General features: G+C 45.5%; 1 protein-coding gene across 1 annotated transcript in view; it reads left to right on the forward strand.

Moving 5' to 3' along the window:
- LOC124552605 overlaps window positions 1-24257 on the forward strand; it is an 80459-nt gene extending 56202 nt beyond the window's left edge. Inside the window, exons 4-6 of the mRNA XM_047126929.1 lie at window positions 3281-3473; window positions 12168-12318; window positions 23278-24257. Of these exons, the coding sequence (XP_046982885.1) occupies window positions 12193-12318; window positions 23278-24099 (948 nt within the window). The 5' untranslated portion in view covers window positions 3281-3473; window positions 12168-12192 and the 3' untranslated portion in view covers window positions 24100-24257. The remainder of the gene's footprint in view (window positions 1-3280; window positions 3474-12167; window positions 12319-23277) is intronic.
- The last annotated feature ends 3633 nt before the right edge of the window (window positions 24258-27890 follow it).

Genomic DNA, 27890 nt, shown 5'->3' on the forward strand with positions numbered 1-27890 from the left:
TGATACACACAAAAGAAAACCAACACAGTCACAAACTACGACAATCTAACCATCACCATGACACATGTATAAAACAGCAAATGAGATCCCAGGTGCTAGACTAAAGAAAACTCAAGATAGTTACAGGTACATGGGAGTAAAACCATTTAACATGTTGCCAATAGAGGCACATAATGTGTCACTGAATGAGTTTAAAAGTGTCACAGAGAAATGGCTTAGAGAAAAAGTTTTTTATACAATAGAAGAGTTTATAATGTGCACTAAAGATGATCTTGATCGTTACAGCTTAGACTTATGTCCTCCTGCACTTTATGAGATGCATGAAAATGAACGTTTTGGGTATTTTAAAATTTAAAATCAGGCCATTGCAGATGAACAAGTTAGGCAATTCAGTGAACAGAAAGTTAGCATGTGTTGCAATATCACTGCCAGGTGTTTTTTCGACAAAAAGATCTGTAAAGAGAGTAAATTTGGCAGTAGCTTTTGTACAGAGTGAAAGGTCATTAATACAAATAAGAATGAGCAAGGGGCCAAGCACAGAACTTTGCAGCACCCCTGTACTTACTGTTCCCCAACCAGATGAGGCTATTGTGCCATCTCTGTAATTAAACGATGCCCTCTGCTTTCTGTCAATTGAGTATGATCGAAGCCACATACCCATTGTGCCACTTAAAACCCCAGAATACAATTTATCCCTTAATAAGGCTCTACTGCATTTATAAGCGGTTTGTACTTTTTTTTCTGAGGACCACGTTCCAATTGCAGTTCTTCATTCTTTGTTCTTTCTTTTTCTTCCAGTAAGCTTTCATCTGTTCACAATGTTTCTTCTTTCTGTCTTCAGACCGTTTTGAACCAGTCTTTCTAGCTACGCTGTCTTGGAATCCTTCCATTTTCAGTACTTCTTCCCGAAAGGCTTCTCTGTTGTTAAAATTTTCGGTTCTTATATTTATTTCTAAATCCTTTTCTGCCTCTTTGACCCAGCTTGTTGTGGACTTCTTACCCCATAAATATTTGAATATCTTATTAGTTAACCTACTGTCTTGCCTTAGAACTATATGGCTCCTTTTTCTCATTAAGTTTCAGATATTTTATTTATTTTGGTATATTTTAGCATTACTTCTTAATTTCCAGCTTTTGCTGCATTTTGTGGTCCTAATATTTTCCTTATAATTCACCTTTCTAGTACTTATAATTTATCTAAATTACAGTTTCATGTCAGGCATTCACTGGCATATAGGGGTTCTGGTTTCACTGCTGTGCTGTTTTGCCTTATTTTTGCATTTTTCGATAGGCAATTTTTACTATAGAGATTTTTAATTTTTAAATCAACACACCGACATTTCACTGTATTTTTGCATATTTAATTAGGACCTAGGTTTCGGCCTTTTATGCCATTTTCAAGTGATTGAGTTCATGCCATTAACATATGTTTAAACCTGGGTCGTAATTAAACAAACAACAATATAATGAAATATTTGTGTGTTCATATAAAAAAGAAATGTATGACTGTGCCTCAAAAAGATCAAAAACTATTATAGAGCTCTTTCGTGATACCACATGCTCCCCGTGTTTTATACAACCTTTCCTCTATTGCAGATTTTTCCAAAGCATTTTCTATAATTATCTCCCCAGAATATTTGAATTTGTTTATCCTCTCTGATTGGCTAGTATCTATTTTCAGGAGTTTTGGAGTATGCTTAACGTTTGTTACAAATTTTGTTTGTCTGCAGAGGTTCTTAAACCAGTTTTGCTGGCTATTTCTTCCAGGAGATTTATTTATGTAACAGCAGACGCCACATTTTCGGAAAGTATTGCAAAATCGGCTTAAAATGCAAGACAGTTGATTTCGACCTCTCTTCTTCCTCTTCCTAACCTTACAGGCGAGGTGTTGAGTTCAGTAAGTTTTTCTGTTTTCTCCAACACACTATTAAAAAGAACTGGGGATAGGCCGTGACCTTATTGTATGCTCGTTTTTCTTTTTCTTTTTTTTTTCTTCGTTAAAGGCTGTGAAATTTATCTCATAAATTTTATTTTACGGGCGGTATCTATAACTATTTCACGGATTAGGATAGCAAGTTTAGACTTTAAGCCAAATTCTCGATTTATTTTATTTATAGTTTCTCTGTCATCAGAATCAAAAATCTTTTTGAAATTCACAAATATTACAAAGTCGTATGAATTAAGTAAACTGTGGTGAATTGCTGAGTTGAGATTAAATATTTGTTCTGTGCTTGACGTTCCTAAAACTACCTTGATATTCCACTAACTGACTCTATTGTTGTTGGTATTCTGATTAATAAAATCTTGGAAAATACTTTACACGCTACTGGCAGCAAAGAGATTCCGCTGTAGTTGTTTACATCTGTTGGTTACCTTTCTTGAAGAGTTACTGTATCAAGGCTGATTTCCATTCCTCTGGGATTTTTTATGTTTTCCAGATTTCTTAAAAAGAGTAAATTTAACTCATTTGCTATATTTGGCCAGGACCACTTCAAAAGTTCAGCTCTAACAGAATCTTTTCTACTAGCTATCTTGTTTTGAGGGTTTTAATTACTCCTTCAATTTCTTCTATAGTGGCAGTAAATCTTCTTCCAAAATTTCTTTAATATCTAAGAATTCCAATTTATGATTAAGTTCAGGACAGTTCAGAAGCTGATACCAATATCTTACTAGTATTTCAAAATTTTTAGTGTTGCTTCACGAATTTTTTGCTGTTTCCATTTTGTATTTGTTTTTAACCCACTTCGTTTAAAGATAAAACTACTTTTATAGGGTTGAAAAAATATTTTTAATTATATAATTCTTAGCAACGCGGAAATTATTAATCCTACTGGAAAAGTGAATAACACATGTTTTGTACGAAATGTAATTTCTAGAAGCAGCAGTTTTTTGAGTTGTTAGGGATAATCATGAAACAGTGACCTTTATACGCACCTCCTCCCCAACGATCACACCCCACAGGTCAGGATTTTTAGTGCGTCATTCATAATGTTCCCTACTAGTACTGTGTAAAAATTTACGACTGCACGATTGTTTCCCCTAATCCATCTTACCTCGTCTTCGTTGGGCAGACCAAAATTATGGTGCCTTTGTTCAGGAAACGCATTTCAGCCTCTCATCTCTTCAAGACACCCCTTCAGCGTGGTTGCACTAACGGTGTGGGTATTTACTGTACCTTTTGTGGCTGTGAACATTTCAGATGTGCACCATGTGAACGTGAGTAGACTATATGTTGCAGGTAGAAGCCGCATGACGTTCTATGACGTCACTCTGCCCTCAGATGTGCACTTCTTGCCGCCTGGAACCCTCCGGAGGACTCCAGAGCTGCAGGTGCTGGATGTTTCCTGGAACCAGCTGCGTACCCTGCCCAGGGAGTTGCTATGGTGGGCTCCAGCGCTGGAAGAGCTCCGTCTCGCTGGAAACCGTATTTCCAGTGTGCACCCGGAGACACTTTCTGGGAATCCCAGGCTCAGGTACAGTACAAAACGACCACGCCAGTTCAGGCCATACCATATCTACATCAGCATGTATACCTACATATACATCTACATCCACATGTATACCTACATATACACCCACATCCACATCATCTGTGAGGTTCAGCAGTGGTAAGACGCCAGTCATAAACGGGAGGACGGTGTTTCAAATCCCAAACCAGCCACCCTGATTCAATTTTACCGTGATTTCTGTAAGTTGCTGAAGGCACATGCCAGCATGGCCTCATTGAAAGGGCGTGGCCGGTTTGGTTCCCTGTGATTTCCTAATCCGAGCTGTCATCAATGAAATATTGACCCTAATCTTCATTCTACATCTATATAAATGTACATGTATGGACGACATAGCAATAAGCATACCTTGCGTGGAGAAACAACTGAAAGATCTGATAGCAAATAAATCACCAGGTATGGATGGAATCCCACTTCGACTTTACAAAGCGTACTCTATGGCATCGTCCCCTTACCTAGCTCACATTTATCGCGAATCTCTCGCCCAGCACAAAAACCCAAGTGGGTGGAAAAAAGCGCAGGTGACTCCAGTATATGAGAAAGGTAAAAGAGAGGATCCGGAAAATTACAGACCAATACCCCTAACTTTTGTTTGCTGCAGAATCCTTGAGCATATTTTCAGTTGGAATACCATAAACTTTCTTGAGACTGCGCTTATGTCCACGAATAAACATCACTGTAGGAAACATCGCTCGTGCGGAACTCAGCTTGCCTTTTTTCACATAATACACTGACAACTGTGGATGAACGGTAGCAGGGAGATTCCATATTTCTAGGTTTCCAGAAAGCATTTTACACGGTGCCCCACTCCAGGCTGCTATCTAAGGAATGAGCATATGGAATAGACTCACAGATATGTGAGCGGATGAAAGACTTCTTAAATAATAGAACCCCGACGTCAGGGAAATGTAATATGACCACTATTATACTCTATACACACAAATGACCTGCCGGACGGGGTAGGCAGCAATCTGCTGTTGTTTGCTGATGATGCCGTGATGTACTGTAAGGTGTTGAGATTGAGTAGTACGTATGATGAAGGGCAGCTAGCCCTAAATGTGGAAAAATGCAACTTAATCCGGATGAATAGGAACAGCAGACCTGTAATGTTCGGATGCAGTATCACCAGTGTCCTGCTTGAAACAGTCAAATCGTTTAAATATCTGGGCGTAGCGCTGCAAAGTGTTATGAGGTGGTACGGGTGGTAGGAAAGGCGAATTGTCGACTTTGGTTCATTGGAAGAATTTTAGGGAAGAGTAGTTTACATGCAAAAGAGGTGGCATGTAGAATGCTGGGGTGAGCTATTCTTGAGTACTCCTCAAGTGTTTGGCATCCGTACCAGTCGGATTGAAGGCAGACACTGAAGCAATTCAGAGGGCGGCTGATACATTTGTTATCGATGGTTTCGAACAACACGTAAATGTTATGGAGATGCTTCGGGAACTCAAATGGGAATGCCTGGAGAGGACGCGGCGTTCTTATCGATAATATTTAGAGAAACGGCATTTGAGGCTGACTGTCGAACGATTCGACTCACACCAGCGTGCACAGCGCGTAAGGACCACGAAGATAAGATAAGAGAAATTAGGGTTCATATGGAAGAACAGGGTGATTCAAAAAGAATACCACAACTTTAGGAATTTAAAACTCTGCAACGATAAAAGGCAGAGCTAAGCACTATCTGTCGGCGAATTAAGGGAGCTATAAAGTTTCATTTAGTTGTACATTTGTTCGCTTGAGGCGCTGTTGACTAGGCGTCAGCGTCAGTTGATGCTAAGATGGCGACCGCTCAACACAAAGCTTTTTGTGTTATTGAGTACGGCAGAAGTGAATCGACGACAGTTGTTCAGCGTGCATTTCGAACGAAGTATGGAGTTAAACCTCCTGATAGGTGGTGTATTAAACGTTGGTATAAACAGTTTACAGAGAATGGGTGTTTGTGCAAAGGGAAAAGTTCTGGACGGCCGAGAACGAGTGATGAAAATGTAGCACGCATCCAACAAGCATTTGTTAGCAGCCCAGGAAAATCGACTCGCAGAGCTAGCAGAGAGCTGCAACAATCAACTGTATGGAGAGTCCTACGAAAAAGGTTAGTTATGAAACCTTATCCGAGGCGATGGATCGGCCGCCAGGCAGCCCGTGACAGAGCACTTCATCAGTGGCCTCCAAGAAGCCCTGATCTTACCCCCTGCGATTTTTTCTTATGGGGGTATGTTAAGGATATGGTGTTTCGGCCACCTCTCCCAGCCACCATTGATGATTTGAAACGAGAAATAACAGCAGCTACCCAAACTGTTACGCCTGATATACTACAGAGAGTGTGGAACGAGTTGGAGTATCGGGTTGATATTGCTCGAGTGTCTGGAGGGGGCCATATTGAACATCTCTGAACTTGTTTTTGAGTGAAAAAAAAACCTTTTTAAATACTCTTCGTAATGATGTATAACAGAAGGTTATATTATGTTTCTTTCATTAAATACACATTTTTAAAGTTGTGGTATTCTTTCTGAATCACCCTGTATTTGCGAGTAGAACAGTGGGACAACCTGAACACACTATAGCCCCATTTACCACCAGTCCGCGCTTTCCGGTCACGGTACTATCCCAAACGCAGTCGTGTGAGTTGTGGTGTTAACGGCAGCCTATGCTTGGGACGGTATTTCCTTGGTCCGCTAGCTGCTAGTCTCCGAGCGAAGGTGCTGGATGTTAGAGTGTTGCAACGTGTCCATTGGTTGTTCCCTGATGGCCAGCGCAGATGAAAGGGGACTACGATCTGCTTGGCACGCAACACAGTGATCCTTCCTTGTGGTGGTCAGACGCACTCAGCTTGCGTCATATTCCCATCAGGTCCAACACTGTGCTAGTATCACATCCGAATGTCCCACAAAACTGGATATTCCACCATTCGACCGGCTGGCCGAATGGAGACCCGCTATGACACCCCTTTCAGACCTCCGTCAGGTGCTGATAAAGCTGTCTCAAAATCAGTATAGGGCATCCCCACCTACTTCACACTGATCACTCAACATACTTATATCCTCTACCAGGCCTGTTAATGATACTAAACGCTAACAACACTAACGCATCCTGATACCTGATCTACCTACGACAGAGAACTGTGACCCCAATCATTTACATACTCGCCAATGGCATGTACCTACGAGATTATGTTCACATCCGATCACACCTTCTGGGTGCTCCGCTACTCTTGTCAGCCGATGCAAAATTTCTATCCACATTTTCCATATCCTCCAAGACTCTCTTGGAAATGACCCTCTCCCGTGCAATGCAGCGTCAGCACCATACATACACTATGTGAGCAAAATACCCAGACACTTGGCTGAAAGCGACGTAGTTCGTGGCGCCCTCCAACGGTATTGCTGGAATTCAATATGGTTCAAAATGGTTGAAACGGCTCTGAGCACTATGGGATTTAACATCTGAGGTCATCAGTCCCCTAGAACTACTTAAACCTAACTAACCTAAGGACATCACATAGATCCATACCCAAGGCAGGATTCTACCCTGCTACCGTAGCAGCAGCGCGGTTCCTGACTGAAGCACCTAGAACCGCTCGGCCACCGCGGCCGAATAATTCAATATGGTTTTGGTCCACCATTAGCCTTGATGACAGCTTCCACTCTCGCAGGCATACAGTCAGTCCGGTGCTAGAAGGTTTCTCAGGGAAGTGCAGCCCATTTTTCACAGAGCTATCGATGTCGGTCGGTGAGGCCTGGCACGAAGTCGGCATTCCAAAACACCCCAAAGGTGTTCTATAGGATTCAGGACAACACTGTGCAGGCCAGTCCATTACGTGGATGTTATTGTCGTGTAACCACTCCGCCACAGGCCGTCCATTATGAACAGGTGCTCGATTGTGTTGAAAGATGCTGTCACCACCCCCGAATTGCTCTTGAACAGTGGGAAGCAAGAAGGTGCTTAAAACATCAGTGTAAGCCTATGCTGTGATAGTGCCACGCAAAACAACAAGGGGTGCAAGCCTCCTCCGTGAAAAACACGACCGCACCATAACACTATCGCCTCCGAATTTTACTGTTGGCAATACACACCCTGGCACAAGACGTTCACCGGGCATTCGCCACACCCACACCCTGCCATCGGATCGCCACATTGTGTACCGTGATTCCTCACTCCACACAACGTTTTTCCACTGTTCAGTCGTCCAATGTTTACGCTCCTTACACCAATCGAGGCGTCGTCTGCGATTTACCGGGGTGATGTGTGGCTTATGAGCAGCCGCTCGACCATGAAATCCGAGTTTTCCCACCTAACTGTCATAGTACTTGCAGTGGATCCTGATATAGTCTGGAATCCCTGTGTCAAGGTCTGGATAGGTGTCTGCCTCTTACACCTTACGACCCTCTTCAACGGTCGGCAGTCTCTGTCATTCAACAGACGAGGTCGGCCTGTACGCTTTTGCGGTGTACGTGCCCGTTCATATTTCCACATCACTGTCACATCAGAAACAGCGGACGTAGGAATGTTGAGGCGTGTGGAAATCTCGCGTACAGAGTTATGACAGAAGTGACAGCTGACCACTTTCGAAGTCCGTCTACGATGTCTAATGACTACTGAGGTCGCTGATACAGAGTACCTGGCAGTAGGTGGCAGCACAATGCACCTAATATCAGAAACGTATATTTTTGGAGGTATCTCCATACTTCTGATCACATAGTGTACTCCGCAACCACCATACAGTGCATAGCGGAGTGTACCTTGTATCACAGCTAGCCATTCCGTTTCCTGTACAACCGCAATCGTGTTGTAGCTGAAGGACTGATTGTTACGCTTCGAGCCCGTCAGTAATGTTTGGAAATGAATTGTTTACCGTAGACAGAAGAATGAGGATATTAAAATCCTTGAGGCACATCGGCAGCTGAGAGGAAAATGGCAGTTGTGACGTGTAAGCTCGTTGTATGCGAGGAGGCACAACAGCAGCTTGCGATCTTCTTACAGTGTACTAATGGAATTTGGTAGCGCGTATTTACAACAATGTTCTTGATGAAAATAGTACTGATAAAATAAAAATCAAATAATTGGAATGAATAAATAGTAAATGCTTTCAGTTTCTCATTATAGGCATGTAACTACTATTTTATTTAAACTTGACATGCTTGGTATGAGCTATGTCCATTGAATGGCTTAACCTTTGTACAGGTTTAGTCACCATCAATTCTATAAAGCTGTATCAAACATTCAGAACAAATGTCGAAACGGAATTATCATTAGGGATGTTATACCGGAGCCAAGGTAGTCCCCGAGGGCCGGCAACCCATATAACACCACAAAAGACAAGGTTGTCTATGCCCAAGGCGTACCAGAAAGCACCATTGTAAACACCGACTATTTACATACAAGATAATGGAAACAGACATTCCGACCACTACTTCCGGCAGGGGGAGCTCGAGCCACGGCCTGCAGCAAGTGTCACTATGGCTAAACCTGACTGACTGGAGACAACTATTTAGGGGCCAGAACCAGGCCCGAAGTTCAGTTCATGCCGGATGTCGAGCTCGTGTACTGCGACCGTTGAAGGTTACGTCTTCGTCTCGGAATTGGACTGTTACTAGTGTGTGAGTGTGTTACAACGAATCTTTGTTGAAAATTAGAAGTGAACTTTTGTTTGCCTCAATTAGGAGACTTTTTTCGTTCTTGTTACGTTTAGTTTGTCTGATCAGTCATCAACCTTGTGAACTTACATCAATAAAAGTTGTGTTTGTGAAAAGTTGCGAATTGTCAGTCACAACAAGGGATTATAGGTTATTTCGCTCTAACGTCTTCAGTCCCGAGCACATATTAATATGTTAGTGGGTTACTGGGAGTTAATGCTAGTCAACAATAAATGGGCATAATAAATAACCCTCAAAAAATTGAAAGCATAGTGAATATTTTATAGATGGTATCATACGTGATACCTTAGGACCTGAGCAGAACAATTACACACGCAATTTGGCAGCTTTTTGTTATACACATTACACAGATTCCTCATATTTCCTGTGGATTTCAAAGTAGGTCACAATACATGCCTGGTATTAAAACTGTAAGTTCGAAATACTTTAAAAAATGACCACAGATAATTTTTTTCAAAATATTTCTGCATTTCGTTGAATTATTACATGGATGGTATTAAGTTACCATTACTTGTGCCAGTTTATTATTGTCTTATTTTTTGTGGACTGTGTAAAGCAATTTCTGTCAGTGGTGAAGCTGTTCAACTGTACACAGGTAGGGCCTCTACAGGCTTCTGCCTGGCACTTTGACCTGCTCTTCTGTACATGGCAGTCAAGCCCGGTAATCAAGTTAAACAGAATTATAAGTGCGCATCCAATGACGTAAAGAAAGTTGGCTTTTAAATTTTATAAATCCGTTATAACGTTAACTATTAATTAACTATTAACTGAGAAATGGCTGTGCACCTTTAATAAGTTATTATTGCATGTGAAAACACCTGTAATCAGAAAGAAGATGGACTGATACATGCTGTGCAATTACAGACTCCAAAGATTGCAATCATGATGGCACCTCGTGCTTCTCGGCAGAAGGATGAACAAGTGAACTGTGCATGATACCACAGGCCAGAGAAGGTTCAGCTATGTAGGCGCCCGAGAAAAAATAAAGCCTGGAGGTATCGTTTACGATGCCAAACAAATTTAGAGCATGTGGAAAGACGATGTTGATATTGATCCGATGACGGCACACGCCATCTGGGGAATAGTAGACGTACTGTAAGGGTTTCAACGTCTTCCGCCAACTGATGGGGTAGTGGCATAGGTACCAGAACGCCATCTGTGTCTATCTTTTAATAGGGAATGCTCATAGCCAGATGGCTCAGTGCGGTGCTCCCTACAGCCACCTGAGCGGGTTTGATAGGGATCAGATTGTGTCCTTCGGTGCAGCGGGATGGTCCTTCAGGGAAAATTCCTGCCACACAAGTTGGACGAGTTGCACCAGTAGTGCAACGATGCTGGTATCAGTGTTCATGTGAACGTCCTCACGCACATTGTGCATTCCGACAGACTTGAGCAATTCCAGCAGGACAATGCGACACCTAACACCCAGAATTGCTACAGAGTGGCTCCAGGAACACTCTTCTGAGTTTAAACCCTTTCGCTGGCCACCAAACTCCCCAGACATGAACATTATTGAGTGTCAGGTTACCTTCCATTCAGAAGGCTGTTGCACTCAGCGGCTGTTATATTGACTTGTAAAATAATAGATTTCAGCCCTGAGTCGTCCTTTTTAAATTTTATTGGCAGATCTAGATTTCAGCTAGAAACCAGCCATTCTCAATGCACTATCATTTTTTTATCAGTGCGTGTAATGCCTGTTGGTCGGGCTTCATCAACAGTCCATTGTTCAAAAATGATAGTGCATAGAGAATGTCTGGTTTCTAGCTGAAATCTAGATGTGCCAACAAAATTTAAAAAGGACGACTGATAGCTGAAATCTGTTATTTACGAATTATTGAGTGTATCAGGGATGCCTTGCAACGTGCTGTTCAAAAGTGATGTCCATCCCCTAACACTCTTACGGATTTATGGACAGCCCTGCAAGATTCACGGTGTCAGTTCTCTCCAGCACTACTCCAAACGTTAGTCGAGTCCACGCCACGTCGTGTTGCGGCACTTCTGCGTGCTCACGAAGACCCTGCACGATATTAGCCAGGTGTACCAGTTTCTTCGGCCCTTAAGTGTAAAAGAAATGGTAAAGGAAAACATTAAAAGTGTTCCCAACTATGTTAGAAATGTACATGCTGTCGTGATATGAGAGTGATTTTGGGCAAAGTGCTTCATGTTCATCAGCTCTAAGATTAGTACGACCATGTTATAGTTGGCCACCCACTTCTGAATTCTTACACGTGAAGGGACAGGAAATTTTTCTCAGTTTTGGACGAATTTACATTGGCAGCAAACCGTGCAAAACAATGAATGTTACAGAATGAGATTTTCACTCTGCAGCGGAGTGTGCGCTGATATGAAACTTCCTGGCAGACTAAAACTGTGTGCCGGACCGAGACTCGAACTCGCGACCTTTGCCTACCGCGAGCAAGTGCTCCACCAACTGAGCTACCCAAGCACGACTCACGCCCCGTCCTCACGGCTTTATTTCTGCCAGTATCTCGTCTCCTACCTTCCAAACTTTACAGAAGCTCTCTTGCGAACCTTGCAGAACTAGCACTCCTGGAAGGAAGGATATTGCGGAGACATGGCTTAGCCACAGCCTTGGAGATGTTTCCAGAATGAGATTTTCACTCTGCAGCGGAGTGTGCGCTGATATGAAAATTCCTGCCAGATTAAAACTGTGTGCCGGGCCGAGACTCGAACTCGGGACGTTTGCCTTTCGCGGGCTAGTGCTCTACCAACTGAGCTATCCAAGCATGGCTCACGCCCCGTCCTCACAGCTTTACCTCTGCCAGTATCTCGTACGGAGTTCGAGTCTCGGTCCGGCACACAGTTTTAATCTGCCAAAAAGTTTCAATGAATGTTACAGTTTGAGAGTACGAGTGTATTTACTATGCATAAAAAGAGTAATACTTCGATAGCAATGCCATACGTGTACCAGGCACAGAAGTTTTGGATTTTGCTCTTTCACATATATGACCGTACAGTGAATAACTGTCGTTCTCGTTCCATTTCACAGGCTTCTCGACCTCTCACACAACCTGATGGAAGAGCCTCCTGGTGACTCCACACTCAGCCACAACACGGCGCTGTGGTCGCTCGACCTGTCCCACAACCAGCTGACGCGCCTCTGCCGGCGCCTGTTGGAACCTGCGTGGAACTCTCTGCAGGTACATTCCATGGCCTTTTCACGAAATACAGGGTGTTACAAAAAGGTACGACCAAACTTTCAGCAAACATTCCTCACACACACAGAAAGAAAATATGTTATGTGGACATGTGTCCGGAAACGCTTCCTTTCCATGTTAGAGCTCATTTTATTACTTCTCTTCAAATCACATTAATCATGGAATGGAAACATACAGCAACAGAACGTACCAGCGTAACTTCAAACACTTTGTTACAGGAAATGTTCAAAATATCCTCCGTTAGCGAGGATACATGCATCCACCCTCCGTCGAATGGAATCCCTGATGCGCTGATGCAGCCCTGGAGAATGGCGTATTGTATCACAGCCGTCCACAATACGAGCACGAAGAGTCTCTACATTTGGTACCGGGGTTCCGTAGACAAGAGCTTTCAAATGCCCCCATAAATGAAAGTCAAGAGGATTGAGGTCAGGAGAGCGTTGAGGCCACGGAATTGGTCCGCCTCTACCAATCCATTGGTCACCGAATCTGTTGTTGAGAAGCGTACGAACACTTAGACTGAAATGTGCAGGAACTCCACCATGCAGGAACCACATGTTGTGTCGTACTTGTAAAAGCACATGTTCTAGCAGCACAGGTAGAGCATCCCGTATGAAATCATGATAACGTGCTCCATTGAGCGTAGGTGGAAGAACATGGGGCCCAATCGAGACATCACCAACAATGCCTGCCCAAACGTTCACAGAAAATCTGTGTTGATGACGTGATTGCACAATTGCGTGCGGATTCTCGTCAGCCCACACATGTTGATTGTGAAAATTTACAATTTGATCTCGTTGGAATGAAGCCTCATCCGTAAAGAGAACATTTGCACTGAAATGAGGATTGACACATTGTCGGATGAACCATTCGCAGAAGTGTACCCGTGGAGGCCAATCAGCTGCTGATAGTGCCTGCACACGCTGTACATGGTACGGAAACAACTGGTTCTCCCGTACCACTGTCCATACAGTGACGTGGTCAACGTTACCTTGTACAGCAGCAACTTCTCTGACGCTGACATTAGGGATATCGTCAACTGCACGAAGAATTGCCTCGTCCATTGCAGGTGTCCTCGTCGTTCTAGGTCTTCCCCAGTCGCGAGTCGTAGGCTGGAATGTTCCGTGCTCCCTAAGACGCCGATCAATTGCTTCGAACGTCTTCCTGTCGGTACACCTTCGTTCTGGAAATCTGTCTCGATACAAACGTACCGCGCCACGGCTATTGCCCCGTGCTAATCCAGACATCAAATGGGCATCTGCCAACTCCGCATTTGTAAACATTGCACTGACTGCAAAACCACGTTCGTGATGAACACTAACCTGTTGATGCTACGTACTGATGTGCTTGATGCTAGTACTGTAGAGCAATGAGTCGCATGTCAACACAAGCACCGAAGTCAACATTACATTCCTTCAATTGGGCCAACTGGCGGTGAATCGAGGAAGTACAGTACATACTGACGAAACTAAAATGAGCTCTAACATGGAAATTAAGCATTTCCGGACACATGTCCACATAACACTTATTCTTTATTTGTGTGTGAGGAATGTTTCTTGAAAGTTTGGCCGTACCTTTTTGTAACACCCTGTATACTTGCTAGAGTGCGTTTCTGGCTGGAGATGACATTCAGATGTGCAATGGTTCCTATGAGGAGGACTGCGCATCAACACCCACTCGCCGTTACTACTGGCCGAGTCCACCTCCCTGTTCGAAAGGGGAGGCCACCTTAGCTGGCAGTCGCCTGCTGGTTGACCTGGCAGGCACTTCCAGAGTTCTAACTGATCTCTCTTTGCTTTCACGCGAACAGCACTAAAGGTGGCGCGAAAGTCCTTGTTAATCGCGTATAAACTTACGGCAGAAGAGGAAGCAAAAATCGCATTACTCACTGTGCATCAGAATGTACTAGAAACCTCTAGCTATTACAGTCGCTCAGTAAAGAGAGTAAAGGACAGAGGGGACATAATTGCAAGTAATTCCCAAGGCTTCATTTCTTCAGGTAAGCTACAGAAGGAGAAGAAGGAAGTTTTATACACTACTGGCCATTAAAATTGCTACACCACGAAGATGACGTGCTACAGTCGCGAAATTTAACCGACAGGAAGAAGATGCTGTGATTTGCAAATGATTAGCTTCTCAGAGCATTCACACAAGGTTGGCGCCGGTGGCGACACCTACAACGTGCTGGCATGAGGAAAGTTTCCAACCGATTTCTCGTACACAAACAGCAGTTGACCGGCGTTGCCTGTTGAAACGTTATTGTGATGCCTCGTGTAAGGAGGAGAAATGTGTACCATCACGTTTCCGACTTTGATAGAGGTCGGATTGTAGCCTATCGCGATTGCAGTTTATCGTATCGCGACATTTCTGCTCGCGTTGGTCGAGATCCAATGACTGTAAGCAGAATATGGAATCGGTGGGTTCAGGAGGGTAATACGGAACGCCGTGCTGGATCCCAACGGCCCCGTTTCACTAGCAGTCGAGATGGCAGGCATCTTATCTGCATGGCTGTAACGGATCGTGCAGCCACGTCTCGATCCTGAGTCAACAGATGGGGACGTTTGCCAGACAACAACCATCTGCACCAACAGTTCAACGACGTTTGTAGCAGCATGGACTATCAGCTCGGAGACTGCGGCTGCGGTTACCCTTGACGCTGCATCACAGATAGGAGCGCCTGCGATGGTGTACTCGACGACGAACCTGGGAGCACGAATGGCAAAACGTCCTTTTTTCGGATGAATCCAGGTTCTGTGTACAGCATCATGATGGTCGCATCGGTGTTTGGCGACATCGCGGTGAACGCACATTGGAAGCGTGTATTCGTCATCGCCATACTGGCGTATCACCCAGCGTGATGGTATGGGGTGCCACTGGCTACACGGTTCAGTCACCTCTTGTTCGCATTGACGGCACTTTGAACAGTGGACGCTGCGTTTCAGATGTGTTACGACCCATGGCTCTACCCTTCATTCGATCCCGGCGAAACCCTACATTTCAGCAGAACAATGCACGACCGCATGTTGCAGGTCCTGTACGGGCCTTTCTGAATACAGAAAATGTTCGACTGCTGCCCTGGCCAGCACATTCTCCAGATCTCTCACCAACTGAAAACGTGCGGTCAATGGTGGCCGAGCAACTGGCTCGTCACAATACACCAGTCAGTACTCTTGATGAACTGTGGTATCGTGTTGAAGCTGCATGGGCAGCTGTAGCTGTACACGGCATCCAAGCTATGTTTGACTCAATGCCCAGGCCCAGGAATATCAAGGCTGTTTTTACGGACAGAGGTGGTTGTTTTGGGTACTGAATTCTCAGGATCTATGCACACAAACTGCGTGAAAATGCAATCACATGTCAGTTCTAGTATAATATATTTGTCCAATGAATACCCATTTATCATCTGCATTTCTTCTTGGTGTGGCAATTTTAATGGCCAGTAGTGTATTTAGGTAATATTGTTGAACAGATTTTCAGTATCCTGAACATTAATTTCCATGCAATCCCTATTCTTCATTTCATATTGTAATAAGCGGCATTGTCCACTATGCTTCTTACACCAACTTATTAACATAACGGATGAGTAACTGAGATGTTCTTTTCATAATTCGGATTACTACTTACAAAATGCATATCTAATTCTGGACGATGCGAGCGGTCAAGCTAGGAATTGAATTAACTGCTCAGTTCTGTTTACAAGAAGCCGTATTTTTCTGTTTATTCGGCACAGCAGCCTAGCAGAAAGAGACGGCGGAGGGCTCGCGAGCATTCGCTCTTCGCCACGGCCACAAATGTTTCGGGGGTGTTCATTTCAGGTTATCTTGGTGAGTACGTGCTATTCGTCCTTCGACATCTTCGTGACGAATTTTCCATCAACACTACCGCTCTTCAAGATGACAGAGCTGCAGATACACGTCCCTGGTTTCAGGCATCATAACGAACCTGGACTGGCCCGCTAATAACTCCGATGTTAGTCCCACAGTATCCTCTCTGCAACTGCACTCCTGGAAATTGAAATAAGAACACCGTTAATTCATTGTCCCAGGAAGGGGAAACTTTATTGACACATTCCTGGGGTCAGATACATCACATGATCACACTGACAGAATCACAGGGACATAGACACAGGCAACAGAGCATGCACAATGTCGGCACTAGTACAGTGTATATCCACCTTTCTTAGCAATGCAGGCTGCTATTCTCCCATGGAGACGATCGTAGAGATGCTGGATGTAGTCCTGTGGAACGGCTTGCCATGCCATTTCCACCTGGCGCCTCAGTTGGACCAGCGTTCGTGCTGGACGTGCAGACCGCGTGAGACGACGCTTCATCCAGTCCCAAACATGCTCAATGGGGCACAGATCCGGAGATCTTGCTGGCCAGGGTAGTTGACTTACACCTTCTAGAGCACGTCGGGTGGCACGGGATACATGCGGACGTGCATTGTCCTGTTGGAACAGCAAGTTCCCTTGCCGGTCTAGGAATGGTAGAACGATGGGTTCGATGACGGTTTGGATGTACCGTGCACTATTCAGTGTCCCCTCGACGGTCACCAGTGGTGTACGGCCAGTGTAGGAGATCGCTCCCCACACCATGATGCCGGGTGTTGGCCCTGTGTGCCTCGGTCGTATGCAGTCCTGATTGTGGCGCTCACCTGCACGGCGCCAAACACGCATACGACCATCATTGGCACCAAGGCAGAAGCGGCTCTCATCGCTGAAGACGACACGTCTCCATTCGTCCCTCCATTCACGCCTGTCGCGACACCACTGGAGGCGGGCTGCACGATGTTGGGGCGTGAGCGGAAGACGGCCTAACGGTGTGCGGGACCGTAGCCCAGCTTCATGGAGACGGTTGCGAATGGTCCTCGCCGATACCCCAGGAGCAACAGTGTCCCTAATTTGCTGGGAAGTGGCGGTGCGGTCCCCTACGGCACTGCGTAGGATCCTACGGTCTTGGCGTGCATCCGTGCGTCGCTGCGGTCCGGTCCCAGGTCGACGGGCACGTGCACCTTCCGCCGACCACTGGCGACAACATCGATGTACTGTGGAGACCTCCCGCCCCACGTGTTGAGCAATTCGGCGGTACGTCCACCCGGCCTCCCGCATGCCCACTATACGCCCTCGCTCAAAGTCCGTCAACTGCACATACGGTTCACATCCACGCTGTCGCGGCATGCTACCAGTGTTAAAGACTGCGATGGAGCTCCGTATGCCACGGCAAACTGGCTGACACTGACGGCGGCGATGCACAAATGCTGCGCAGCTAGCGCCATTCGACGGCCAACACCGCGGTTCCTGGTGTGTCCACTGTGCCGTGCGTGTGATCATTGCTTGTACAGCCCTCTCGCAGTGTCCGGAGCAAGTATGGTGGGTCTGACACACCGGTGTCAATGTGTTCTTTTTTCCATTTCCAGGAGTGTATTTTGAACAGTAGGTGAAATGCACCAATCCTATTTACAGGTCCGTGCCTGCACCGGTAAAAACAGAACCCTTCCAAGATCATATTGTTGTCTATCTGTCTGTCTTTCCGCCGGTCGGAGTGGCCGAGCGGTCCTAGGCGCTTCAGTCTGGAACCGCGCGACCGCTACGGTCGCAGGTTCGAATCCTGCCTCGGGTATGGATGTGTGTGATGTCGTTAGGTTAGTTAGGTTTAAGTAGTTCTAAGTTCTAGGGGACTGATGACCTCAGATGTTAAGTCCCATAGTGCTCAGAGCCATTTGAACCATTTTCTGTCTTTCCGTCAGACTGTTCAATAACCTTTATCTCAGGAGTGGTTGGGCGTGTCAAGTAGAAATTTGTGTCGTATATTAAGGTGTGCAGTCACTTTGTGATGTAACGGAATTGAAGCTTTAAGTCAATCCAATAAGAAGATACCGCCACTTATGTCACATACTTAGATACTCGGAACCTACACGTCACACTTATAGTGTACTTTTCAGTGACCTAGAATCATGAAAACTGTTAATTTGTAATTATATCACACAAAAAATTTTTGGTAATTTGTCAACCTAATGCCTGTCCATCCATCCGTCAATAACATATTTAGATACAAAGTCACTCATTACAGCCTCTGGTGTAGTTCGATTTGATGTAGAATGAAGAAATTCGGCAAGAAACGAAATTTAGCAGTGAAATCCGAAATGGATTAACCTGTAATAATACCACGCGAAAAAAATATTTCTTTTCTCATTTCTTGTCCGACTGTCTGGGCATCCATCTGTTAAGACGTCGCTTTTCTCAAGAATGGGTAGACGCATCAAGTTAAAATTTACGTCCATAGTGAAGTCCATGGTACCTTGGTGCTGTAAACGACTTAAGTTTCTAAGTAAATGCAATCAAAAGGTACCGCAATTTATTCGCATATTTTGATAATTGCAGACTCACTCGTCAAAACTTACAAGGTATTTCCCGTTGATCTACAATAATAAAATTTAGCAGCAAGCAAAGTTTGACGGTACAACTGAAGGAGAAATCAGAACATAGTTAATCTGTACTTATATCTAACAAAAACATTCCTTCTTCAATTTATTATCCGACTTCAGAATTAAAACTGAAACGTTTTCGAAAATTTTGGAATATAAATTGAACTGTTTCATAGTCAATACGAAAAGAATCCCAAAATCCTTTATAAAGCCCATAAAAACCTTACTTTACCCACTGGATTGACAGTTTTTAAATACCCAGATCTTTCTCAGCCATGGTAGAATTGCCCACCAAACTGAAACACTGAAGTGCAGTCAGCGCCCAAGCCATGCGTCGAGCCCAATCCACCTTTGTCTCTGTACACGTCGCAACAGTAGCTCAAAGCTCTACCGTGTCGTCATGGGTCTGATCAGCGGAGAAGCGCCTCCAAAATATAACGTATAAACAGACTTTTTGTACACAGCCAAAGACTATAGCGTCCCTAGCAGATGTAACCTGTGTATGTCTTTGCACAGCACTCAGCGACTCGTAAGCCTTATAAAGGTTAATTATACAATAGAGAATTATCGGCTTTGAGCATACCCACAGTCTGGCAGCTCTGCAGAAGCTAGTCATTAATGAGGCATTCCGCTGGCTATTGGCTACCTGAGGAAGAGTCAAGGACTTCCATGTCCAGTGAACGAAGGCCTTCCCGCAGCCTAGTGGAGATTCTGCACTGCATTAACGCGATGTCTCCTAGGAGTGACTAATTTTTAATCTTTGTTGTGCCCATATGCATGGTGCAGTCAAAAATACTCTCTGATGTAGACACTGTAGTGATTTCAAGAGTCCAAATATACATAAAGCTATACAAGGTGGTTTTGTCAATGAGGAAAAACTACAGGAAATGATTCCTGGCACGGCAAGGAGCAAAAAAATTCAGTGCATCCCAAGGGAGAGGCACCCGTCTGAACGTGGAGATGAAAGGTGTTTGAGAATGTAGGTTTCAAAGACTGAAATCACACATAAGAACACCAGGCAAGTGGGAATGTTCTACTTCTACGTCTTAACTCTACAGTCAAGGGCGCAGCACCATCATGTGAAACACCTACCTCTGACGGAGGGTACTTCTAGCGCCACTAACTGCTGCCCCCTACCCTGTTCACTCGCGATTGCCATGTTGGAAGAAGGAGTGTCTGTAAACCCCTGTATTAGCTTTAAGTTCTCGAATTTTCTCACTATGGTCATTTCGTGGGAATCTTATTACAGAAAATAAACGACAATACTTAAATTTGAGAAACAAATAGATGTGTTGCAAGCAAAGGATGACATGCAATATAATCAAAGTCCTTCAGGATAACGATTCCAATACAAGTGGAGTAGTACAGTGGGTGCTTCTATCCAGATCGCTGGTCTTGGCGCTTCTGTCGAACTGGGCCGCGACAAGTCGGGATCGACAGCTTATGTTCTCTTCAGCTAGAGGCCGCTGCTGTTGCGTTGTCGTCCTGGAAAGGGGTCAGTCAGCGTGCTACTAGCTGACGTCTCCTTCACAGTCCTCTCTGCTCTAACATTCTAGACTGGCGTGCCGGCACTTGACCTTATGCCAGAACAGACCCAGTGTTGATCGTTTGTGGCCACCATCTACATCTACATCTACATTTATACTCCGCAAGCCACCCAAAAGTGTGAGGTGGAGGGCACTATCCGTGCCACTGTCATTGCCTCCCTTTCCTGTTTCAGTGGCGTGTGGTTCGTGGGAAGAACGACTGCCAGAAAGCCTCCGTCCACACTCGAATCTCTCTAATTTTACATTCGTGATCTCCTCAGGACGTATAAGTAGGGGGAAGCAACATTCGATACCTCATCCAGAAACGCACCCTCTCGAAGCCTGGACAGCAGAGCGCCTCTCTTGCAGAGTCTGCCACTTGAGTTTGCTAAACATCTCTGTAACGCTATCACGCTTACCCAATAACCCTGTGACGAAATGCGCCGCTCTTCTTTGGATCTTCTCTATCTCCTCCATCAACCCGACCTGGTATGCATCCCTCACTGATGAGCAATACTCAAGTATAGGTTGAACGAGTGTTTTGTAAGCCACCTCCTTTGTTGACGGACTACATTTTCTAGGGACTCTCCCAATGAATCTCAACCTGGCCCCCACCTTACCAACAATTAATTTTATATGATCATTCCACTTCAAATTGTTCGATACGCATACCTCAGATATTTTGCAGAAGTAACTGCTACCAGTGTTTGTTCCACTATCGTACAATCGTACAATAAAGGATCCTTCTTTCTGAGTATTCGCAATACATTACATTTGTCTGTGTTAGGGGTCAGTTGCGACTCCCTGCACCAAGTGTCTATCCGCTGCAGATCTTCCTGCATTTCCCTGCAATTTGGTAATGCTGCAACTTCTCTGTATACTACAGCATTATCCGCAAAAAGCAGCATGGAACCTCCGACACTATCTACTAGGTCAGTTACTGTGGCAATTATCAGTATCCCACAGGTGGTTGCTGTGAATGTTAATGATTCCGCCTCTGATGAAGGTAGCCTGATCTGTCAGTACCACAGATGACAGAAAACTCAGCACTGTGGTGGCCTGTGCAATGAATCGGCAACAGAACCGTTGCTCTAGAAACAAATCCACAGTTAATAAGGACTGCGTGCATTGTAGGTGATACTAGTAGTAGTAACCTCTTGGAGAATGTTTTGCACAGTCATCTGGCTTACCACATGGTGGTGTGTCATGTGCCTGGCACCGAGCATGGTGGCACACTGGTTATCACACTGGACTCGCATTCGGAAGGACTATGGTTCAAACCAATGTCCTGCCATCGTGATTTAGGTTTTCCATGATTTCCCTAAATCGCTTCAGGCTGTTCGTTTGAAAGGGCACAGCCGACTTCCTTCCCCATCCTTACCTAATCTGATGGGACCGATGACCTCACTGTTCCATTCCCCTCCTCCAAATCAACCAGCCAACCCTGGTGATACTGGGATTACTGTCAAACATCTGAAGTCCCCACTTCCAAGTGACTGCACCTTCCTGGGAAGTATTTCTGGCCACGTGGTCCTGTAGTATTTTTGCTGCGTATTCTCTCACAGACACTTCCCTGCAATTTGAGTACGAGGGGGGACCCAAAAGAAACCGGATTGTTGTCATAAAAAAATTTATTGATGAACCTTTTTACAAAATTACTTCAGTCACCTTCAAAATACTCTCCATTACATGTGATGCACTTGTCAAGTCTCTTTTCCCACTGTTGGAAGCATGTTTGGAATTTTTCAAGTTTGATATTGCCGAGTGCCCTTTGCGAAGCTGTTTTTACCGCCTCCACATCGCCATAACGCTCCCCTTTTAGCGTTTTTTTTCATTCGTGGAAATAGGAAAAAGTCGCACGGGGCTAGGTCCGGCGGCGAATACAGGGCGTGGGGAACGACAGCCCACCTCTGAGACGCCAAATCGTGGGTCATTCGTAAGGCCGTGTGTGCTGGAGCGCTGTCGTGATGCAGTAACTAGTCACCTGACCGCCAAAGTTCTAGGCGTTTCCTCCTCACAGCCTCTCGCAAGCGCCTTAAAACATCCAAGTAAAAGTGCTGGTTAACAGCCTAGCCAGGGGGTACGAATTCCCGATGCACAATTCCACTAACATCAAAAAAGACAATGATCATCATCTTCACATTTGACGTCACTTGCCTTGCTTTTTTTTGTCTGGGAGAGTTGGGAGTGCTCCACTGGCTTGACGCTTGCTTGGTTTCTGGGTCATACCCGTAACACCAACTCTCATCCCCCGTAATGACTTTGTTCAAGAAGTTTGGATCATGTGCAGTCTCTGTTTTCAAGTCCTGACACACATTCATGCGCATGGTTTTTTTGCTCCTGTGTGAGAAGGCACGGAACAAATTTAGCAGCTACATGTCTCATGTGCAAATCCTCACTCAAAATCCGCTGGCACGAGCTCCAATTGATTGCTGTCTCTGCTGAAATTTGGTCGATCGTTTGGCGAAGATCCTCGTTGATCTTTTGGCGGACCTTTCTCAATGTTCTCCACATTTCGCGACGTTGAAGGGCGTCCAGAACGAACTTGGTCTTAAACACACATCTCACCACGTTTAAAGCGCCCAAACCACTCGAAAACCTGTGTGCGGCTCATAGTGTCTTCCTGGAAAGCTTCCTGAAGCCTTTGGTGTGTCTCCGTTGCAGTTTTTTATGCAGGAAACTAAATTACACACACACTCTTTGTTCTTTTGAAGTTGCCATAACGACTTCGCAGAGGTAACCCGCCAACAGTCAGAGAAACACAATGCCACACTTGCAGGTTCAGTTCTACACTGACGCCGTCTGCACAGCTGTTTCATGAAGGTCTCTACTAACACCATCTAGCGTGAGGACCCTGCACTACGTCTATAAGTGGCAGCGCCCTCGGAGTCCGGTTTCTTTTGGGTCCCCCCTCGTACATTTACCAAAGTCACCCTGTATTCGTAGATGCAGCAACAATTTTACTCGGATACCACTGCCACTCTCTTTCAGGTTCTCCGCCTCACAGGGAACAGAATCTCGGCCCTCACCTGGCCGAGCATGCGGCCGCGGTCACTGCAGTCGCTCGAGATGGAAGGCAGCCCCTGCAGCTGCTCCGCGAAATTCGTCAGGCTCTTCACACCTCCGAAGATACCACAGATCAAAATAGAGGGCATCATCACCAAGCCGAGGGCGGCTAAGGGAAAGAAGAAAGGCTCCGTGAGCACTGGGGAAATGGAGGACACTGGCGTGACTACTGGTAATGCCACCAACATGGCGGGCCTTCAGTCCAGCGTCAGCGCAAGTGGCGACCCCTCCAGGAGCGAGGCTGAAGTTGGGGGTTCTCCGTCCTCTGCAGCCACACCAACAGCGGGTAGTGAGGTGGACGACAGCGTGAAGAACGCCGTTTCAAGGACGAAGAGGGACGGCAAGAAGATCGTCTTCTGTCCGTATGGCACAGCGTTCAACGCCGCCGGCGCTGAAAGCTGGGCCACCGTCTGCAAGAGGAACGGGACGCGCAGGAACACCCTGAGGAGGAGTCCCAGGAGCGTCTGGGCCTCCCCGGTCAGTGGAGAACATTTCCCGACCGCAGAAGTTTCGGGCACTGTGCCTCATTCTAGGCGTGTGACGTTTGGCGTTTCGGCGTCCTTCCCATCGTATGTCGTCAGGAGGCAGAGGCGTGCCATTGTGGATGACTGCCCTGCCTCTTGTGGCGGCCTGCATGAGGCAGGCTGCGACAGCTCAGCTTGCAGTGTTGGCATCCCAGCCACAAGTATCATAGTAGTTGGTGCTACGTTCGTTCTGGCATCTCTGTGGACGCAACTTGCTGTGTGAACGAGCGGGTGCTGCAAAAATATCCACATGCTGGTCCTCTCGCTTAAGGGGGGAAGGGCGTCAAATGGGCCGACTTGGAGCAGAAGAGGCACCACAGGACATTTTAATTTCCACTGTTTATACTTTTACAAATGAATCCATAAACCTTTGTCAGCATGACCAGGAAGGATTCAGGATTCAGACTCATGCCAGTGGAAGTTCTAAAACATAACAAAATAATTTCTTTCACATGTGAAATTTCATCATTTTTTCAATTACTGTTGGCTGCATTTGTTGCTATATGTACACTTTTCTTCATAACTAAGAGAGATTCTTTGATGAATTTTGCACAGCATACAAATCATACTTACTGGTGTACAAAACTCCAGAATTTGTTTAATTTATGAAGAAATGAATAAGCTGTTACATTTTAAACCTCATGTTTAGAAAAAACCTCAAATTTTATATATTTTCATCTCAATTTTTACCACAGTTTTTAATAGAATTGGAAAATTCTAGAGTTTCATAGACCTGTAAGTATGGTTTGTAATATGTGCAAAATTCATCGAAGAACCTCTCTTACTTATGAAGGAAAATGTGCCTATAGCAACAAATGCAGCCAGTGAAAAAATGATGAAATATCACATGTAAAAAAAATTATTTTGTTGTGTTGTTGAATTTCCATTGCCATAAGTGTGAATCCTCAATCCTTCCTGGTTATCCTGACAGAGTGTTATGAATGTATTTGTAAAAATATAAACGGTGGAAATTAAAATGTCCTGTGGTGTCTCTCCTGGTCCAGGTCGACCCGTTTGATGTCCTACCCCCATGTTTCACCTCAAATACCTTTTCGGGACAGGAATGGTTTGGCTAATCCATTTTCATTTCGATATGTAACCACAAAGTTCTAACAGTCTACTGACAGCCATGTTTTAGTAAGAACCAGGGACTACAGACTGTGGTGAACCTATTGTTGCACCCACAACAGATAAGCCATTTGTATTCTTATGCTATCTAGCTAGTGCATCCAGTTTCACTGAACTGAATTTTTAAATTATATTTAGCAAAAATGCAGACAAATAAAAGCAATGAACTTGACTGTAGCAGTAAAAATAAAATTTGCTAATATTCGAGTTCAAGGATGTATGAATGTAAATTACAATATTTCCATATAAATTTCGATAAGATTTATTTATTCATTTGTCCTGGGAAGATTACTTTTATAATACCCTCTCTTACATCTGACCAGACATTTTACATACATTACATTACGTTCACATAATGACACAGTTGTTTTATAAAAGAGCTGAATTTAAGATACGATAGAAAACATAGGACAAATAGAACAATAGTGAAAATTTATAGTAGACAAAAACGTGGTTTATATTAGGTTGCCGGCCGGGGTGGCCGAGCGGTTCTAGGCGCTGCAGTCCGGAACCGCGGGACCGCTACGGTCGCAGGTTCGAATCCTGCCTCGGGCATGGATGTGTGTGATGTCCTTAGGTTAGTTAGGTTTAAGTAGTTCTAAGTTCTAGGGGACTGATGACCTAAGATGTTAAGTCCCATAGCGCTCAGAGCAATTTTATATTAGTTTATTAAAAGGTTTTTTCTGTAAATGATGTTATGGGTCCGTACAACACGCTAAAGCAACAAAAAACAAACGCACACTCAGCCAGGAAACTGTAGTATTAAAGATAGAATGAAAAGCACCTCAGTGCAATTTCACGGCAACATGTCCCATAAAACGGAGAAATGTCTTCCGTAAATGAAAAGCGATATGTGATTTTCAAGTTAACTACACCGTACAACTTCGCGTAAGTCCAGAAGTGCACATGACAAATTAGACAGCTGCGGTGTATGCAGGGCCGGTTGTAATAATAGTGTTAAGTATTATGGCGGCCAAACCGATCGCTCTTTTAATGCCCGGTTTAAAGAGCATTTACAGGTAAGTAAAAAAACTATGTTTCGGTTACTCTTAGCAGAAGCCGGCCATACTACAGGGAATACTGAGGAAAGTATGCGTATTCTCTACAGACTGCAAAAAGGGGGTGCCCTCGATTACTTGGAAGAGTTTGAAATTTGTAAAACAAAAAAGCAGCAAATTATAAAAGCGGTTACTGGCAACACACTCGTGTACCCAACTGCTACTTTGCTTTATTTGATGTTTTACATTAAGTTTTCTTTTTTCACACGCTGTAAATCGAAGTGCCATCGCCGACGACGATCCAGACTTCATGGTGGAAGGTAATTAGGTACTCGGGTTCACTTTATTATGAACAAACGTTTGGGGACAACTTCTTACGGCCTTGATATCACACCATAAGATACCGCCAGTTTTTGGAATGGGTTAGGTACTGTGTCCAGACTAAGCGCCTGGAACTCTCGCTTCCCGCGAAGCACACCGGTACAGCGGGCCCCGGACCGAGTAGGGGTCAGCCTGGCCGGTCGTCCCGGAAACACAGACGCTTCCCAGAGACCACCAGGAGGCGTCCACGGCGCCGCAAGGGGTCGCTACAGCCGCGGACCTCTCTCCTTCCGCTCGACACGTGACTTTAAATAGAGCCAGCCATATCCATGCGCCGAGCAGTATTTAGGCTGGCGCAGGAGCCTGGACAGGCAAACCTACGCCCTTCCTATCAACTACATCCGTCTGATGGCCTCCTTCCTTACCCACCGCCCCTCCTATGTTAGCATCCATGATGCCAATTCCCACACCTTCTACCCCTCTGCGGGTGTGCCCCAGGGCTCTGTCCTCTCCCCTCTCCTCTACCTCCTGTACACGGCAGATATGCCCCAACCCCCCCCCCCCCCCCCCCCTCCAGTACACCTCTTGCAATATGCTGATGACACTGCATTCATCGCCCTCGCTCCTACCCTCCAACGGTCCCAACGCCTTCTCCAAAATCACCTTGACCTTTTTGCTGCATGGTGTAACCAGTGGCTCCTGAAAATCAATCCTTCCAAGACCCAGGCAATCATCGTAGGTCATACCACTTGCTCCTTCCGGCTCCTGGATTTCTCCCTTACTGTATGCGCCAGTCCTGTCCGCCTCACCCCCACCCTCACCTACCTTGGGCTCACCATTGACCGTCACCTCACCTGGATCCCTCATCTCCGCTCCATCCAATCCAAAACCCACAACCGCCTCCGACTCCTCAAACTCCTCTCTGGCCGGACATGGGGGTTGCACCCCTCTACCATCCTCCACACCTACAAATCCTTAATCCGTTCCCTCTGTTATGCCAGTCTTGCCTGGATATCTGCCCCCCCCCCCCAAATTCTGTAAGTCCCTCCAGATCCTTGAGCGTCATGCACTCCTCCTCGCCTTCCATATACGCCTCCTGTCCCCCACGCGGATCCTCTATGATCTCATTCCTTTCCCCCATCTGCTACTCTTCCTCGAACATCTCCGCCTCCTCTACACCTCCCGCCACCTTGAACCCCTCACCCCCTGGTTGCTTTTCTCCTATCCCATCCCCGCCCCCTGCCACATCTTCACTGTTGTATCTCCCCTACCCTCCATCTCTACACCCTACATCTCCTTTCCCAAGGTGGCTTCCATCAACTCCCTCTCCCAGATGGTGCCCTCTCTCCCTCCATTTATCCCTCCTATCAACTCTGAATCTCACCCCCCTCCTTTCCTCAGTCCTTTCCCTGGGCTCCCTCTTCCTCCCCCCTACCCACTACCTATCTCCTTTCTCCCCCTCGCCCCCGAGTCCTTTTGTACTCCCTTCCTCTGCCTTCCCGACTCCCTGGCACGTCTGCTTAGCACCCCCCACCCCTCTTATGGATCCTCATCTTCCATTGACTCC

Source organism: Schistocerca americana, chromosome 10, assembly GCF_021461395.2.
Source record: "Schistocerca americana isolate TAMUIC-IGC-003095 chromosome 10, iqSchAmer2.1, whole genome shotgun sequence".
Lineage (NCBI taxonomy): Eukaryota > Metazoa > Arthropoda > Insecta > Orthoptera > Acrididae > Schistocerca > Schistocerca americana.